We start from the raw sequence: 15804 nt of genomic DNA on the forward strand, positions 1-15804 counted from the left end.
TAAAGTGCTGGAATCTCCAGCTGTGCCATCTCCATCACTCGCTGCCTACGGAGTTGCAGGTGGCTAAATTACTTTGGTTTGCATATGACAATTGTACTTGCTAACAAATGATGGCACAACTTAGATTTCTGTTCCTGTGCTGAAAAATGTGCAGTTCACTAAGGCCCAGAAGCACAGTGTTCAACATATTGTGCTATTTTTTTTTTCTCCCTAACACGTAGGAATAGCCTTAAGAAAGGCTATTCTTCTCCTACCTTTAGATGTCTTCTCCTCGCCGCCATTTGGTCCTGGTTTTCTTCTGTATGCAAATGAGTTCTCTCGCAGCACTGGGAATGTCCCCAATACTGCGAGAGAACTCTCAGGCGCTATCTCTGTCTTCACCTGGAACGGCCTCTCCTTATGTCTTCTTCCAGCGATGGCTTCAAAGGTATGCATAGTCAGCTCTGCCATCGGCATTCGCGCATGCTCGCGGCCATTTTCTTGTGGCCGCTTACTCCAGCTTACTCTGTAAGCAGCCACAAGAAAATGGCTGCTTACACTAGTTTACTGTGCATACAGAACTCATTTGCATACAGAAGAAAACCAGGATTTCTATCGAACGGCAGTGCGGAGAAGACTTCTAAAGGTAGGAGAAGAATAGCCTTTCTTAAGGTTATTCCTAATGTTAGGGACAAAAAATTGCATTTTATTGACAGATTCCCTTTAAAAGTAATAAAAGACATAATAGGTGGTACTATTTAGTCCTAATCCACTTGATAAAGATTTCTTAAGTCTTATTCAGTATGGTCATTGTATTACAGATTTATGATTTGTGATCCACAATGCCCATTCCTGTTGCTTCTTTTTATATTAGTACATACTTTCCGTGGATCGTGCCATATAGAATAGGATAATCTTCTGCACAAGAAAGCTGGCAGAAGCCCCGCATTTCTTCTCAGTCAGTTATGTATTTCCAAAGTCTGCTTATTATCAGATGAGACTGTTTCTTGTCTCATTTTATAAAAAACACCATAAACAAAAACTATATACTGCCGCAGACAAAATTGTATTATGGCAGATCACACCAGGCAGCCATTCCATGTTGCCATAGTTTCCTGAACATAGTTTCTGTCTTTTGTGTTCTTGCTATCCATAATACATGTAGACTATGACCGTACATATGCAGTCATGACAAAAACAAAGTACATTCTCTTTAAATTCTATGGTTTCCTATATTAGGACATAATAGAAAAAAGTCTGATCCTTAGAAGGTCTTAAAATTAGGTAAATACTAAAGATAGGCAAACATACATACCCAGGTCACTGCTGGGATCCAATCACAAGCTTCAGTGGTGACCTTGAAATGTATGACGTCACCCAGGGGTTGCGCTGGCATCTTGACACTTACATGCAAACGCCAGACACCATAAGGATGCCCAGGAGAGGTGAGGGAAGGTGAATATAACTGTCTATTATGTATCCACACCTCCGCTGGGCCTCTTCTTATTATACTCCGGGGTCTGAAGACTTCAAGTTTGTGGTTGCCAAACTCCCAAACTTTCAGGTCAGGTCAAACCCAAAACTTTTGGAAAATTTGGTTTGTTCAGGACCAATTTGCTCATCTTTAGTAAATAATAATTAATAAATAATTACAACTTTTCATTATTTGAATGAAAACACCATGTGTGAAAAAGTACACCCCATGAATCAGTAGAACCACCTTTAGCAACAATAACTTGAACGATTTCCTGTGTGACTTGATGAATCTCTCACACTTGATGAGTTTTGGGGGACTCTTCTTTGCAATGTTGCATCGGGTCATTGAGAATTGTGGCCATTTATTTATGCTCATGACTGTACATTAAGGGGATCCTCTGACAAAACAATATTGATGGCTCTTCAACTTTTCAGACAAATTAGAATAATTCTCAAAGAGCATGTGATTCTGGCCCAAAATGTAATTCACTTTAATTAAAATTGTTGCTGCTTTTTCCCAAAAAAACTCTTTAAAGGGGCTCTATCATTAGGAAAAGTCATTTTTAACTAATCACATCCTTGCATAGCCTTTAGAAAGGCTATTCCACACTTGGTGCCACTAGCCACTGCCACTTGGTGCCACTAGCTTATTTAAAGTTCACACCTTGTTGTTAGGCCAGGTTAATCCATAAGTGCAAGACAGGTCTCAATAATTATAAGGGAATGAATGGTTTGGGGAGGGCCTGATTTTCCTCATGGCCACCACACACCTCTACAAACTGCTGCCTCTGTGCAAAGGACTAAGGATTCTGCACATCTCATAGTTTACAATGTAAGGAAAGTCTTCTATGTACTTTTATCTACTTCTGGTTGTGTGATTACAGATAGGATATTATTCACAGACGGCAAATTATTTTCCCAACTGTGTTAATAGATTGCTCGAACTTCTGCGTCATTCTCTGGCCGCATTGTCTGCTCATGATTACTTGCTCCTGGATGCTGGTAATTTTGTGTTGGCATGGTTAGGGTTACTTGTGTGTGCTTTGTGATTGACAGCTTATCTACCAATCAAGCCTGGGGCGGGTTCTGGACTTCCTATAAACAAGTCATCAGACCACAAATGTTTGCTGGCTATTGTGTCCCAGACCGTGCTAAGTGTCTGTCCTTGCTCTTGCTTTGTATTACTGACCTCTGCTTTTTGGCTTATGACTTCTCTTTGGATTTCGATTTGGTACTGTTTGTCTCTCTGGTTTGACCTCGGCTTGCTGACTCCTCTTCTATGTTGTTTTGTCCTGTCCTTATCTGGGTAACACCTATGCAGAGAAAGGATCCAGTTGTTCTCTACCGCCTAGGGTAGTTGAGGCAAGTAAATAGGGACAGGGGCTGGGTCAAGTTTAGGACTGTCATTCCCTTCCATCCAGGTTGCAGCAGCAGCTACTGGGGAATTGCTCAACAGGCAATTCCCTAACACCAGCTAATAGAAAGGTGCTAAGTAACTTAAAATCTAAATGTGCAATTGAAATACTATAAATTGAATAAATAATTTGTGCCATTAATAGTACACTATAATATAAACTGACTAGTGATGAATATTGAATAGAATAGAATTCAATGTGTGTACTCAATGTCAAAAGACATTGAATTCTATTCTATTAATGATGGCGGTCCCATAGACCTCTGTAACACTTGGCTCTTCATAGAATGGATTCCTAATAAGTGTGTATACATGAGTCTTTTATCTATATACAAATCCAGTGGTTCTCCTGCCTCAATATCTAGGACTGTGTAAGGCAGGTTAGGTTTTCTCACTCAATAGTTGCATTATTTTTCTATGATCTGTCTATGACTATATTTTAGTCTTATGTTTAGTTCAGTGACTTTTAATGGCCCAAAAACCTTTAATCTAAAAATAGTGAAATCCTATTATGTGAAATATTAGGGGAATATTAATTTCATATGAATTCAATGTATTTTTTTTACCCTTTAGTCTAGTTCTGTAGTTTTTTCTATATATTTTCCAATAGGTTTGCCACTTCATTATATAATAATACCATACTACAGTGCCACAACATGTTTCCCTGTTCTGCAAGTGATATAAGCATACATGATGTCCTGAAGGATTTCTTAAGAAAGGGCTAGCATCCCTCTGGTATCCTGCTGTCACTTGGTCTGACCTAAAAAATGACTCTTTATCTGCTCCCATTTTGTCTCTTGTAATGTGTTGCTGGTGCTTTATCTTCCGATATGTCCCATGGTATATACACTGGGACATTATCTCTTACAGCTCAGATAAAGAATATCGAGCTAGTCTTTATGCTTTAAAGGTTACATATCAAAGCATTGTTGCTTCAGATTGATGCTATAAAAGATACAATAGAAAATATGCAAAAATATATTACTCTACCTGGAGTATGTTGCATAACAGTTATTTAGAAATATGTCCATTTTTAGATATTAACAGTAAATCTTAAGATTACTTTAATGTTGTACCCTCTGCTCTTGCATGATATGTATTAATAATAGAGAAAGTGTACAAACGTGAACATATATCGGCTTGGATAAAAGGGTAGATTGCTTGTTTCCATGACAACAATATAGCGCTAGAGAATATGTTTAATTTAAGAGAATAAAAGTACCTGATAAGCAGTGGTTAGAGCAGGCAGAAGAGCACTTGAACCCTGTTATGTAGGTTTTCTGTATATTTGTTAGTAAAACAACTACCGTATATACTCAAGTATAAGCCGCCCCGAATATAAGCCGAGGCCCCTAATTTTACCACAAAAAACTGGGAAAACTTATTGACTCGAGTATAAGCCGAGGGGGAAATGCAGCAGCTACTGGAAAATTTCAAAAATTAAAATGGTCAGAGTTTTTGGGTACAGTAGATGCTGGGAAAGGGGAAGGGGTGTTTTGGTTGTCTGTCTGCCCCTTCCCTGAGCTTGAGGACTGTTTTTTTTTCCCCCACTTGGAATTCAGCCTGGCTGAATATAGGGTATCTGCAGTGCTCCTATTAACCCCTTCCCGACGGAACACGAGCACTGCAGATCCCCTATATTCAGTAGACCAGGCACTTTCACACACAGGGATACCTAATGTGTATGTGTTTCATAGTAATTTTCTACTTTTGTATGTATTCCAGGGAAAGGAGTGATTTAGAACTTTTTTTTTTTTAATTTTAAAAAAGCTTCTTTTTTTCCCCACTATTTTATGGGAGATTCTATACATTGATATTGCGGCTGGTCATAGACCCCCCTCCCCTCCTGAAAAAAAATAAAATAATAATAATAATTTTTTTTGCTGACTCGAGTATAAGCCGTGGGGGGCTTTTTCAGCATAAAAACTGTGCTGAAAAATTTGGCTTATACTCAAGTATATACGGTATGTCTATTTTACATGCTAAGATGTAAAGGGTGTTAGCACATTCTCATATAAGCCAAAAGATTAAATATCTTTAGACTAAAGTCCCATGTGGCGTAAACACCACAGTGAAAGCTGTAGGATTTTACAGTCCCTGCAAAGTCAATGGTTCTAGTGAAAACCATCTACAGATTGCAGAAAAATACCTGCAGCAGAACCGCCGTGTTTTTTGGAAATTGCAGTATACCTACAGTATACCAGTTTCCGTATAGGTATAATTGATGCATAAAGTCGACAGAGGAAATCTCTGTGGACTTTTTGTAAAAAGTGCTGTGGGTAAAACTGGGAAGAATTTCAGCCGCAGTCTTTCCGGAAGCACTTTTTGGTTGCAGCATAATACGTGTGGCCTTAGACTTAGTTTTTATATATACAGTATTATCTTCTCACCTGTCTTATTAGATATGGTTTACTATCTTTCTTTTTCTGTTCATTTAGAAATATTGCTATTTGGAGACTGTCAACAATTAGTTGCTAAATTGCTCATACACTTTAGACAGCTGTCAGCCAACAACTAATCTTCTCCACTTGCCCAAGTTCTTGAATGCTCAGCTTATGTTCTCAGTAGAGAGATGGGAATCATGAGCTGCCAGACTCTTCTGACACCAGTTTGTCTCCTGTGACAGCTGGGCCATAGGACAAGCATTCTTTCTCCCAGCATTTGTTGAGACAGCTTTATACATATTAGATAGTCAGTTGCACTAAAATTGTTGCATCTGGATTACTTTAACATGTATGGGACGTACATACAGACTGAGGTATGACTGATAGAGTCATTAGATGATTGGTAGGCAACTGAAGGGGGTTATTGGAATACACCGAAAGGTATGGAGGTGCTAGATAAACATATGTATATAGAATACCACTAAATTGTGACACTACATATTGTAACATGAACAACAGTTGCAGATGCTTACACATTCTAAATCCATTGTCTGTAGAGTGAATCATTAGTTAAAAAATATACCATTTTAGGCCTCAGCAGTCACTTGGGATGTGTCAATGTCTTAACCCTTGTCTTAAAGCATGATGATATTGATATGCACCATGTGACCACTGAGGCACAATCGCAGGCCTCAGCGGTGTCTTGGAGTGCATGGAGCCTGAAGGAGGCTGCAAAGTTATCTAGAAGAAAAGGAATGTAACTGTTAACTATGTTTCTGAACCTACAATATTATACTATTATATAATTATAATTCCAATTAATGACCAACAATTTCAACTCTGTGGACCAAACTATCTGAACCCCAAATAAAACAAATGTTTAGAGATTTATACATCTCTCTTTGTAGGCTATATGGTGCCCAATGTATGCCCAAGAGTTGTCAGCTACCAGGGCAATGCAAAAGGATTCAGTGGTTGATGTATGCCAATAAAGGGTATATAGTTTCATACATGGTTATACATTTAATGCATATACTCAATTTTATCATGCATTCATAAGCGCAGGGGCGTAACTACCATAGAAGCAGCGGAGGCGGCTGCCACAGGGCCCGGGTCATTAGGGGGCCCGGTGACAGCCGCTACCGCTGCGTTTTGTTTTTTTTTAATAGGCCATTACTTGCCCTATTTACTTGCCGATCCTGGCTGGGCGGAGATCGGCAAGTGACACCGCGGGCCCCACAAATACTATCATTATACTCGGGGGTCTGCAAAGTATAATGATCGGCGGACCGGGAGAGGTAAGGGAACGTAAAAAATACTATTACTTACCTCTCCATGATCCTGCCAGGCCTCCTTCATACTTCTCTGACGTCACATGAACCCGGCCTGCTTCCCGGGTAAAGAAGGACGAGAGCGGCGGCCGACAGCATAGGAGCCGGGGGACAGGTAAGCAACAGGTTTTTTTTAATGTTTTTATTCCCCCGGGTCTCCAATTATTATACTCTGGGGTCTGAAAAGACCCCAGAGTATAATAATTGTTTATGGGTGTCCACAGTGGGACATAATACTGTGTGCAAGGGACACTATTGGGGATAATACTGTGTGCAGGGGACACTATGGGGACATAATACTGTGTCCAGGGGCCACTATGGGGCATAATACTGTGTGCAGGGGCCATTATGGGGGATAATACTGTGTGCAGGGGCCACTGAGGGACATAATACTGTGTGCAGGGGCCACTATGGGCTATAATTCTGTGTGCAGGGCCACTAAGGGACATAATACTGTATGAAGGGGCCACTAATGGACATAATACTGTGTGCAGGGCTTACTAAGGGACATAATAGAGTGCGGAGGAGGGGGTCGGTCTAGGTCTTCGGCGTCGGTGTCGGTTGTGGGGGGGGGGGTGCATGTCAAAAGTTCGCCACGGGGGCCTGCCATTCCTAGTTACGCCACTGCATAAGCACATGGTCTAAATATTTTTTTCTCCTTTTTTTTTTTCTGTGAACACAACCTATGAAACTTATATTGTATTGTATTATCATATTATATTATATTATTAAACAGTATTATCATATATTTTCTTTAGTTGCTCTTCCAGGCAGAAACATCAAAGCCACCATAAACAATAAACCAGATGCAAAATTTAGGACATGAGATGGTCTGTGATGACAAAGAAATAATAGCTAGGATTTTAACAGTCTGCAATTCACTTACTATTGTTTATTATATTTAATATCCAATTTCATATTTTCTTCATGGTTCTTTTATGGGCTGTTTAATACTCTCAGATGGCTAGTTATGAAATTATTTTCTAACGCTTTACATATTTCATGAGCAGGATTGCGTATGAGTAATAACTGCATGAAATACAAAAGTCTATATTAAGCAGACAGTAATGATACATGGACTAAATATACACAAGGATAAAATCTATTGTAATCCATTATCCTGTTGGTTGCAATGTAGGATTAAAAAAAAATTATATATATATATATATATATATATATATATATATATATATATGGAAAATGTTGTTTTTGTACTGTGTTAGCCAGTGGGTAGGAAATATAAAAAACAAAAAACTTGAAAGTCTTCAGTAGTTGATACCTTTTTTTAATGGCTAACTAATAATGATGACAGATTACAATGTTTCGAAGCTCTCGGCTTGTTCTTCAGTTATAACTAAAAACAATATCTGTATCCCCTCATCCCTCTGGGAAAGTTCTGCCTACCTTTTGTTACCACTAGTGGGAGCACATTGAATACAGATTTTTTTTCTGCTCCATCTGGTTAATTACTGAAACATTTTTCATACATTTCTACCAAAATATGTTACATGGGCAAAAACTGTAATAAACTTGAGTTTTATAATGACGAATAACACTCTTGTCCATGGACTGTATCTGGAATTGTTGGTTGTGTTGTGGTCTGAACTGCAATACCATTCACAGCCCATGACCAATACTGAAGCTATTTCTGAGGGCAAGCATTAACAGATCCTAACCCTGGAGAAATCTTTTACGGTTTCTTATATTTTTAAATGTTATTTATACATGAAATGGGCGTAGACATTAAGGATGTGATAGTATCAGCTAAGCAACTATATTGTTGTGTTTACTTCAGAAATGTTTGCAAAAAAACATACCTATGTGTATAATGTGACGTTAAAGTGGATTATATACATGGCTGTTTCTATGTATTATGTTTAATGTATTGGGACTATTGCTGAGTTAATCTCATTGGACTTTTCTCTAGGAATTGATGTGCTTGCAGTTGGCGGGTCATTATGCTGCTGCACCTGTGTAGTGTTAAGGTCAGTGTGTTTTTATGATTATAAATCCCATCCATGCCATTCCATTATAAATCCACTAATCATTCATAATGGAATGCCCCATAGCCCACAACTGGCCTTATGTACTGATCAGATCAACAATACCATCCCATTTCTAAACAAGGCATCCATATATGATTGCATGAACCTCCAACAACAAATATAACAAAGACAATTATGGAGCAGCTCAATGCAAAAACATTTAACCCCCAAAATATTTTCATTTACCTTAATATAACAATTATTGTATTTTGTCAACCTTTTTAAATACCAAATGATTCCTTACACTTAAGCCCCTTGCAGACAACCTTGTGCTAGGTCAGTGTGCTTTCCAGGTTTTTCCCAGATGACTCATTAATTTCTGTGGGCCCATGTACATGACCCTGAATTACACATTCCCGTATGCGGGCCGACAGTCTGGGCTGCAAAATATGTAACAGGTCCTATTCCTATCCGATTTTGCAACCATGCATCCATGGGTCCTATTCATTAAGTTTATAGGACCCCTGGCCGCTGCACAATTATTAACAGCCAGTGGTTAGCACACGTGTGCATCCCGGCTTAGATGGGACCATTGAGTCACTAAAAAGAAAGTCTCTCCCTGCATTACACAAAAGGGGGCATTCACACTACGTATACTGAAGCTTATTCTGAACGTAAAACACGTTCAGAATAAGCGGCGTATAAAGCAGCTCCATTCATTTCTATGGGAGCCGGCATGCAAGCGCTCCCCATAGAAATGAATGGGCTGCTTCTTTCACTGCGAGCAGTCCTATTGAAGTGAATGGGAAGTGCCGGCGTGTACGGCTCGGCATGAGCAGAGCTTGCCGTATACGCCGGCACTTCCCATTCACTTCAATGGGACTGCTCGCAGTGAAAGAAGCAGACCATTCATTTCTATGGGGAGCGCTTGCATGGCGGCTCCCATAGAAATGAATGGGAAGTGTTCGGCAGCCCTGCTGTAACGCCGGCGTGTACGGCTGTATTGTACGCTGGCGTTACGTAGTGTGAATGCAACCAAAGCCATTGATTTCAATAAATACGTACAATGCAATTCTCCATTCCCACTATAGGGCACTGCAAAGCAGCTGATCTGATAGGTGGAGGCTGCCCCACTATGGAGTAATCTCAAGGGTTCTTCAAAATCTGTTTCAGCACATCAGAATGCATGTGCTGTGTTTGTATTCAGTACAATGAGTATAACCTTTTCTTTATTCCGAGGATAGTGAACATAATGACACCATTCTTTAGTGTAGACTTATTTAAGGAGAACCCTTGAGATCTTGAGATGACTGGACCTCTACTATACTGAAACATAAAAGATTGACCCAGAATTACCTAGACACTTCACAGTTTCTGCCTTAGGGTTTGCCTGAGTTCATTATTATCAGCCTTCAAACATGGCAGCATTAAGCGTTTAGTCTGCTAGGAACTGTTTAGACCAAAGAGCCTAAATCTTTCAGGATGCTAGTAAAACACCTTTAGTGTCAAAACGATCAGTCTAGTAACCCAAATGCTATAATACCGTAAAAGAGTATAATGATATGTTAGAACCATTTTATTCAATATAAAAATGTGCCAACACCTTATGTGCCACAGTCACGGCAACCGGGGTAAATCTGCTACCCTGTGCTAAGCAGCGCCTGAGGAGGTGGGACATGGTGTAGGGATTCTCTGGTGTTCTTTGAATCTTGTGTCATGCTGCACCCTCATATACAAGTGAAAGTGTTCCTTTAATTTTATTTAGTGTAATGTGCATACTATAGGATGAAACAGTGTCATTTTAACCATACTAACAATAAACTAACAAAAAATCATATTTTTATCTATAGTGGAGCTCCAGCTAACAACGAAATTTGACTCTGTTTGCATTGAAGAGGACCTTTCACCATCTCCATTCTCCCCATTTTTTGCATATTTTAATAGTCGCTGCTCTAATGATTCTGTTGCCGTTGGGATTGTTCCTTTCGCTCACACCATTCCTGAGCAATCATTGTAGTTAGCTTTGCTATCTGATATGCTAATTATCCTTCTACAGTCAGGTGAGTGGTGTTGTACTGCAGCAGACAAGGGGGTGGGATTATGAGCTCTCTAATACTGTCTGCATCTGATTGGAACATGTCACACAGCTCTGAATCACTCCCCTCATTTGCTCCTGTCTGAATCCACCCACTTGACAGTAGAGGGCATAATTAGTCTATCAGGTGTCAAGACTAACTGCAGTGATTACTCAGGGGGGGGGGGGGGGATAGTGAAAAAAATTCCAACTGTGCCAGAATCAGTGGAGAGATTCCTATTAAAAGATGCAAAGAACTGGAGTTGGTAAAAGGTCTTCTTTAAAGCAGCATATTGTACCGTTCAATTATAAAGCAACTGTATATAAGTGACTATAAGAAACTTTGCAATATATCTTAAAGAAAAATGCTTCTGTCTTCATTTATCAAATTATAATTATTAATTAACTAATAATTATTGTAATTATCAAATTGTAATTACTGCCTGATAAGACGGTTAAAACACACGTTATAATTCCAACGTTCTAGTCTACTGTAGTCGAGCTATTAGTGGATGTATACGTTTTGTTTAAGACCTTTGGATGAGCGACACCATGTAAGAATCATACGACTCCTAGTTTTACTCCTCTAGTCACAATTATTCTTCTGCTGTCTGTTATCCGCTAATAGATAGTGAAATCTTATGTGTTTCAGCTGAATAACACAATAATAATAATACAACTGGGATACATAGCTGTCATAGCTGCCACTTTTCAGTCTGACTAATAATACTGTGTGTTTTAACTGTCTTATTAGGCAGTAAATAGTTACAATTTGGAATAGCAAGACAAATAACTTTAGGAATATTATTTTGTAATGGCTATGTCCTTTTGTCAGACTGTATTCCTCCCACCGCCCTTCAATCTATTATCATTAATCACCCCGATGCGATGGCCTCTGCCTTCCAGTTATATTACGAGCATCTTTACAGCCTTCCCTCCTGGTCCAGCTCTCTCCTCCCCTCCCCTGAAGCTGCCCTGCGAGATTTTCTTGAGTCCTGCCCCCTCCCCTCCCTTTCTTCTGTGGCCCTAGAATCCTTTAATGTGCCTATCACTACTGAGGAACTTGTGGAGGTTTTGGGGACCCTGCCTAATGGCAAGGCCCCGGGTCCTGACGGCTTTACCTACTTGTATTATTAGACCTTTCAGTCTGACTTAGTGACCTACTTGTGCAGATTGTTTAATGCTTTCCTGGATGGCTCTCCTGTTCCCCACTCCATGCTCCACTCCCACATTACAGTGGTCCCTAAACCTAATAAAGACCCCCAGGAGTGCTCTAATTACAGGCCCATATCCCTCCTTAATTCTGACCTGAAACTTTTTGCTAAAATTTTGGCCACCCGCCTTATCGTTTGGCTTCCATCTCTCATCCACAAGGACCAGGTGGGTTTTGTCCCCTGTCATCAGGGGGGGACAACACCAGAAGGGCTGTGGATTTGATAGATGTGACCAACCATTCCTCCACCCCCACCCTCCTTCTCAGCCTTGATGCTCAGAAAGCCATTGACCGCCTTGATTGGTCCTTCATGAGAGCTACCCTAAGGCGCTTCTCAGGGGCTTTCCTCACAAATGTCACAGCGCTATATTCCTCTCTCTCTGTGGTAGTCAAGCTCCCCCACACCTCCTCCCCCTCTTTCTCTATCCACAATGGCACTCGCCAAGGTTGCTCTCTTTCTCCCCTCATTTTTGCCCTCTGTATCGAGACAGTTGTGGCTAAAATTAGACTAGACCCTAATATTACTGGAGTTAAGGTGCGGGATCGGGTCTTCAAAATTTGTCTCTTCACGGACGATGTCCTGTTATTGCTTACCAACCTCCATACCACCCTTCCTTGCCTCCTCTCGACTCTGCGAGAGTATGGCTCCCTGTCGGGCTATAAAATTAACTCTTCTAAGACTGAGGCTCTCCCCTTAAATATTCCAGAATTGACCCTCCACCATCTCCAGCAGAACTATAATTTTCAATAGCGCGATCGCTAAATTAAATCGATTAAATCGATTAAATATTTAGGTATCCACCTCTCCTCCACCTACTTCATTCTGTATTTGGCTAACTTCCCCCGCCTCTTTAGTGAACAACATTCACTTCTAGACATTTCACTTATGGGCCGTATTACGGCGGTCAAGATGACCCTCCTCCCCAAACTCCTTTACTTTTTTGAGACCCTTCTTGTCGCCGTCCCTCGTTCCGAACTTTGGTCCCTTCAGAAGGCTGTCTTGCAGTTCATCTGGAATAGGAAACATCATCGTATCCCTCATTCTGTCATGCTAGTGGGTAAGACTGAGGGAGGTCTCGGGGTCCCGAACCTTCTTTACTACTATTGGGCTGCCTACCTTCGTTGCAACCCCTTTTGGGTTGCTTCACGAGCAATTACTAGGTGGATTGAAATTTAAAAATTATAGTTGGCCACCACCCTACCTTAATGCCTTTCTATGGTCTCGCTCCTCCCCAGTTTTGGCTGTCCCCCTCTTAGGTCCCATCCAATTTACTAGATCCATTTGGGCTACGTGTAGATCCCACTTTCTTTGCCTTGCTCCTCCATGCTGTCTTTCCTGTACAACCTGCTCCTCCCGGAGGGGCTGGGCTCTCGCATGATTTGCTCTTGGGGTGGTCCCGGTTTGTTCCATGTAGCGGACTTCATCGACCCTTTTTCCTTGGAACTCAGACCCTTTGATTATTTCATCACTTCTCTGGGTATGCCTGGTTCAGAGTGGTTCCACTATCAACAGATTGCATATTTTCTATGTACTATGTTTGGGGGCCTGCGGGTCACCGTCCCCACCGGTTTTGAGAGGCTGTTCCGTGCGGACACCTCTACTAAAGGTCTGATTTCAGACATTTACCGGCTGTTACCCTCTCCGGAGGGACGGACTCCCCTGATACACAGATATATGACTAGCTGGTCCTCTGATCTAGGAAGGCAGATTTCTCTACCTCAGTGGCAGATCATCTGGTCTCGCACCAATAAACCTTCCACAATTTCCTACCGTGAGACCCAATTTAAAATTCTGCTTCACTGGTACTTCATACTCCGGCCCTCCTCCATACCTTAAATCCCATCATTTCCCCTACCTGCTGGAGGTGTTTGGCCCAGGGACTCTTTTCCACATTTTCTGGGATTGCTCCCTGATTCGCCCATTTTGGTTGGAAGTCCAGACTATGATGACTGATGTTTTTTCCCTTATAATTACTTTGGACCCTATGGTATACCTCCTCAATCTCCCCTCTCGCTCCCTGAACAAACGTCCCTCTATCTTATTTTTGTATATCTGTACTGCAATTAAATCCCTTATAGCCTGCCATTGGAAGTCTACCCAGCCACCTCCGATTCCCTTCCTTTTAGCCCGTATTAAAGATGCTTGGAATACCTCACAGCTTCTCTAAACAATACAGTTGAAAAGTTTCGAGCGGTTTGGGCACCCTGGGACACGTATTGTGCTACCTGTGGTCTCTGATTCCCTTTCTTCCTCCTTCCCTCCTCCCTCCTTGTGTCTCCCTGTCTTTGTCTCTTGTCAATTTTTCCTTTTTGCATTGGTTCTTATTGCAACTTTGGTTTTGTTGCTGTAATATGTGTTTTACCCGCCATTTCCGGCTCTGGCGGTAATCCTTACCCTGGTTTGTTTGTTTACTGTTTCTTTGAAAATTTCAATAAAATCACAGTTTAAAAAAAAATAAAAAAATACATATCCAGAAAAGAGACAGCTGTGAGACAGGTCGAGTAACAGGTAACACAGAAGTCTATGGTAAAGGGAAGAGAAGTACAGTACATATGTTTACTTAGTTAGAGGTACGTTTTAATATGTTTAATCAACATAGATTTATCAATACACTTTAATGTTGCAATAAAGAAAGGCATGAAGATCCCAGTTTATCTCTTGTTTTACCAATTTCAGCTGTAACTTAGGATATGATTGGTGAAAATTAATTAGCAAAATGAATTTCTAACATATTCCTGTAATGCTAGAAGATAGAAGGATTTTCTTTTATTAGCCAGATGAAAGCTGACGCTGAGAGGTCGTAGATAACTCATATAGTAGAATTTTAGCTTATGTACTGTAAAAGCTGGAATTTATTCTTAAACCGCTGCACAATGAATGAGATTTACTAAAAGCCCCAGAACTGCACCATTTTTCCCATTCAAAGATGTTTAATAATTTATATGTACTCCAAATCGTTCTATTAAAAAGAAAGTTCATACAAACATATTTGATTTTGTTATAACCGTATTCACCTATAAGAAAGAAGGAACATGTTATTTATGTAGCATGGTGAATGGTCTAAATATAAAATCCAAAGAAGAAAGGAAAAATTTCAGAAAATACCAGCGAATAATAGGCATGATCCTTCAAGGGGGTTGTCCTACCATCACAATTTATAATAGATTTATAATACATGATGCTGGTCCATTCAGAGTCTGTAGGACTAATGGAGATAACTAGGAATTGTACTTGGCTATCTCTGTCAATGTCATAGAATAGCACAGGAGACATGTGTTATCATTGCTCCATATAAATGGGAGTCCAATTCTCGCAAATGGTTGGCGTCACCATGTTTGGACCCTTAAGCTGAGTGAATTAGCAAATTTTGAACGATCTGTTGGTGGTTGTTCTTACATAAACCTACAAAAATTTGCACTATATGGCCAACCATCAACTAAAGTAGGTCACAACCAAAATCTGTTGTGTTGTATTTTTTTCTGCCATCTATATGCCGTGATCTATTGTGTATGGACTACACCTGCAGACTTGTGGGTGAGTTTTGTATTCTGGGCATGTGCTTATACTACTGACACACACAAAGTATGTATTCAGCACTCCTTTAGCATTGAATGACTTTCCTCTGTTACTTTTCCAAGTGTCTGGGGTAGTTGAACATTCTTTGGAAGGTTGGTGGTTGTTCATGCGTTTGGTACACATGGCTGTATGAACAGTCAACCACAGTTTGTTTCGCTATATAGTAACACTTCTTAGCCATCTCTTTGTTAAACTTTCTCTGATATTCATCCAGCAAGGGTATCAATAAATTTGGGCATAAAAAATGACACTTATAATCCAAAAGATTAAACAGTATATAATATAGATGTAATAAATAGCATAGATAGTGATGATTAATGATATCAAGATACCTTGCTTAAAATTCTCTGGGTAATGTGATATACAGTGCT

General features: G+C 40.2%; 1 protein-coding gene across 4 annotated transcripts in view; it reads left to right on the plus strand.

Moving 5' to 3' along the window:
• HECW1 (HECT, C2 and WW domain containing E3 ubiquitin protein ligase 1) overlaps positions 1 to 15804 on the plus strand; it is a 218822-nt gene that overhangs the window by 76922 nt on the left and 126096 nt on the right. The window contains exon 2 of one of the 4 annotated variants that reach the window (XM_075271220.1): positions 8512 to 8569. The exons of the other annotated variants lie outside the window; for them this stretch is intronic. Within the exon in view, the coding sequence (XP_075127321.1) occupies positions 8543 to 8569 (27 nt within the window). The 5' untranslated portion in view covers positions 8512 to 8542. The remainder of the gene's footprint in view (positions 1 to 8511; positions 8570 to 15804) is intronic. 4 annotated transcript variants of the gene reach the window in all.

Source organism: Leptodactylus fuscus, chromosome 4 (genome assembly GCF_031893055.1).
Source record: "Leptodactylus fuscus isolate aLepFus1 chromosome 4, aLepFus1.hap2, whole genome shotgun sequence".
In the NCBI taxonomy this organism is placed as follows: domain Eukaryota; kingdom Metazoa; phylum Chordata; class Amphibia; order Anura; family Leptodactylidae; genus Leptodactylus; species Leptodactylus fuscus.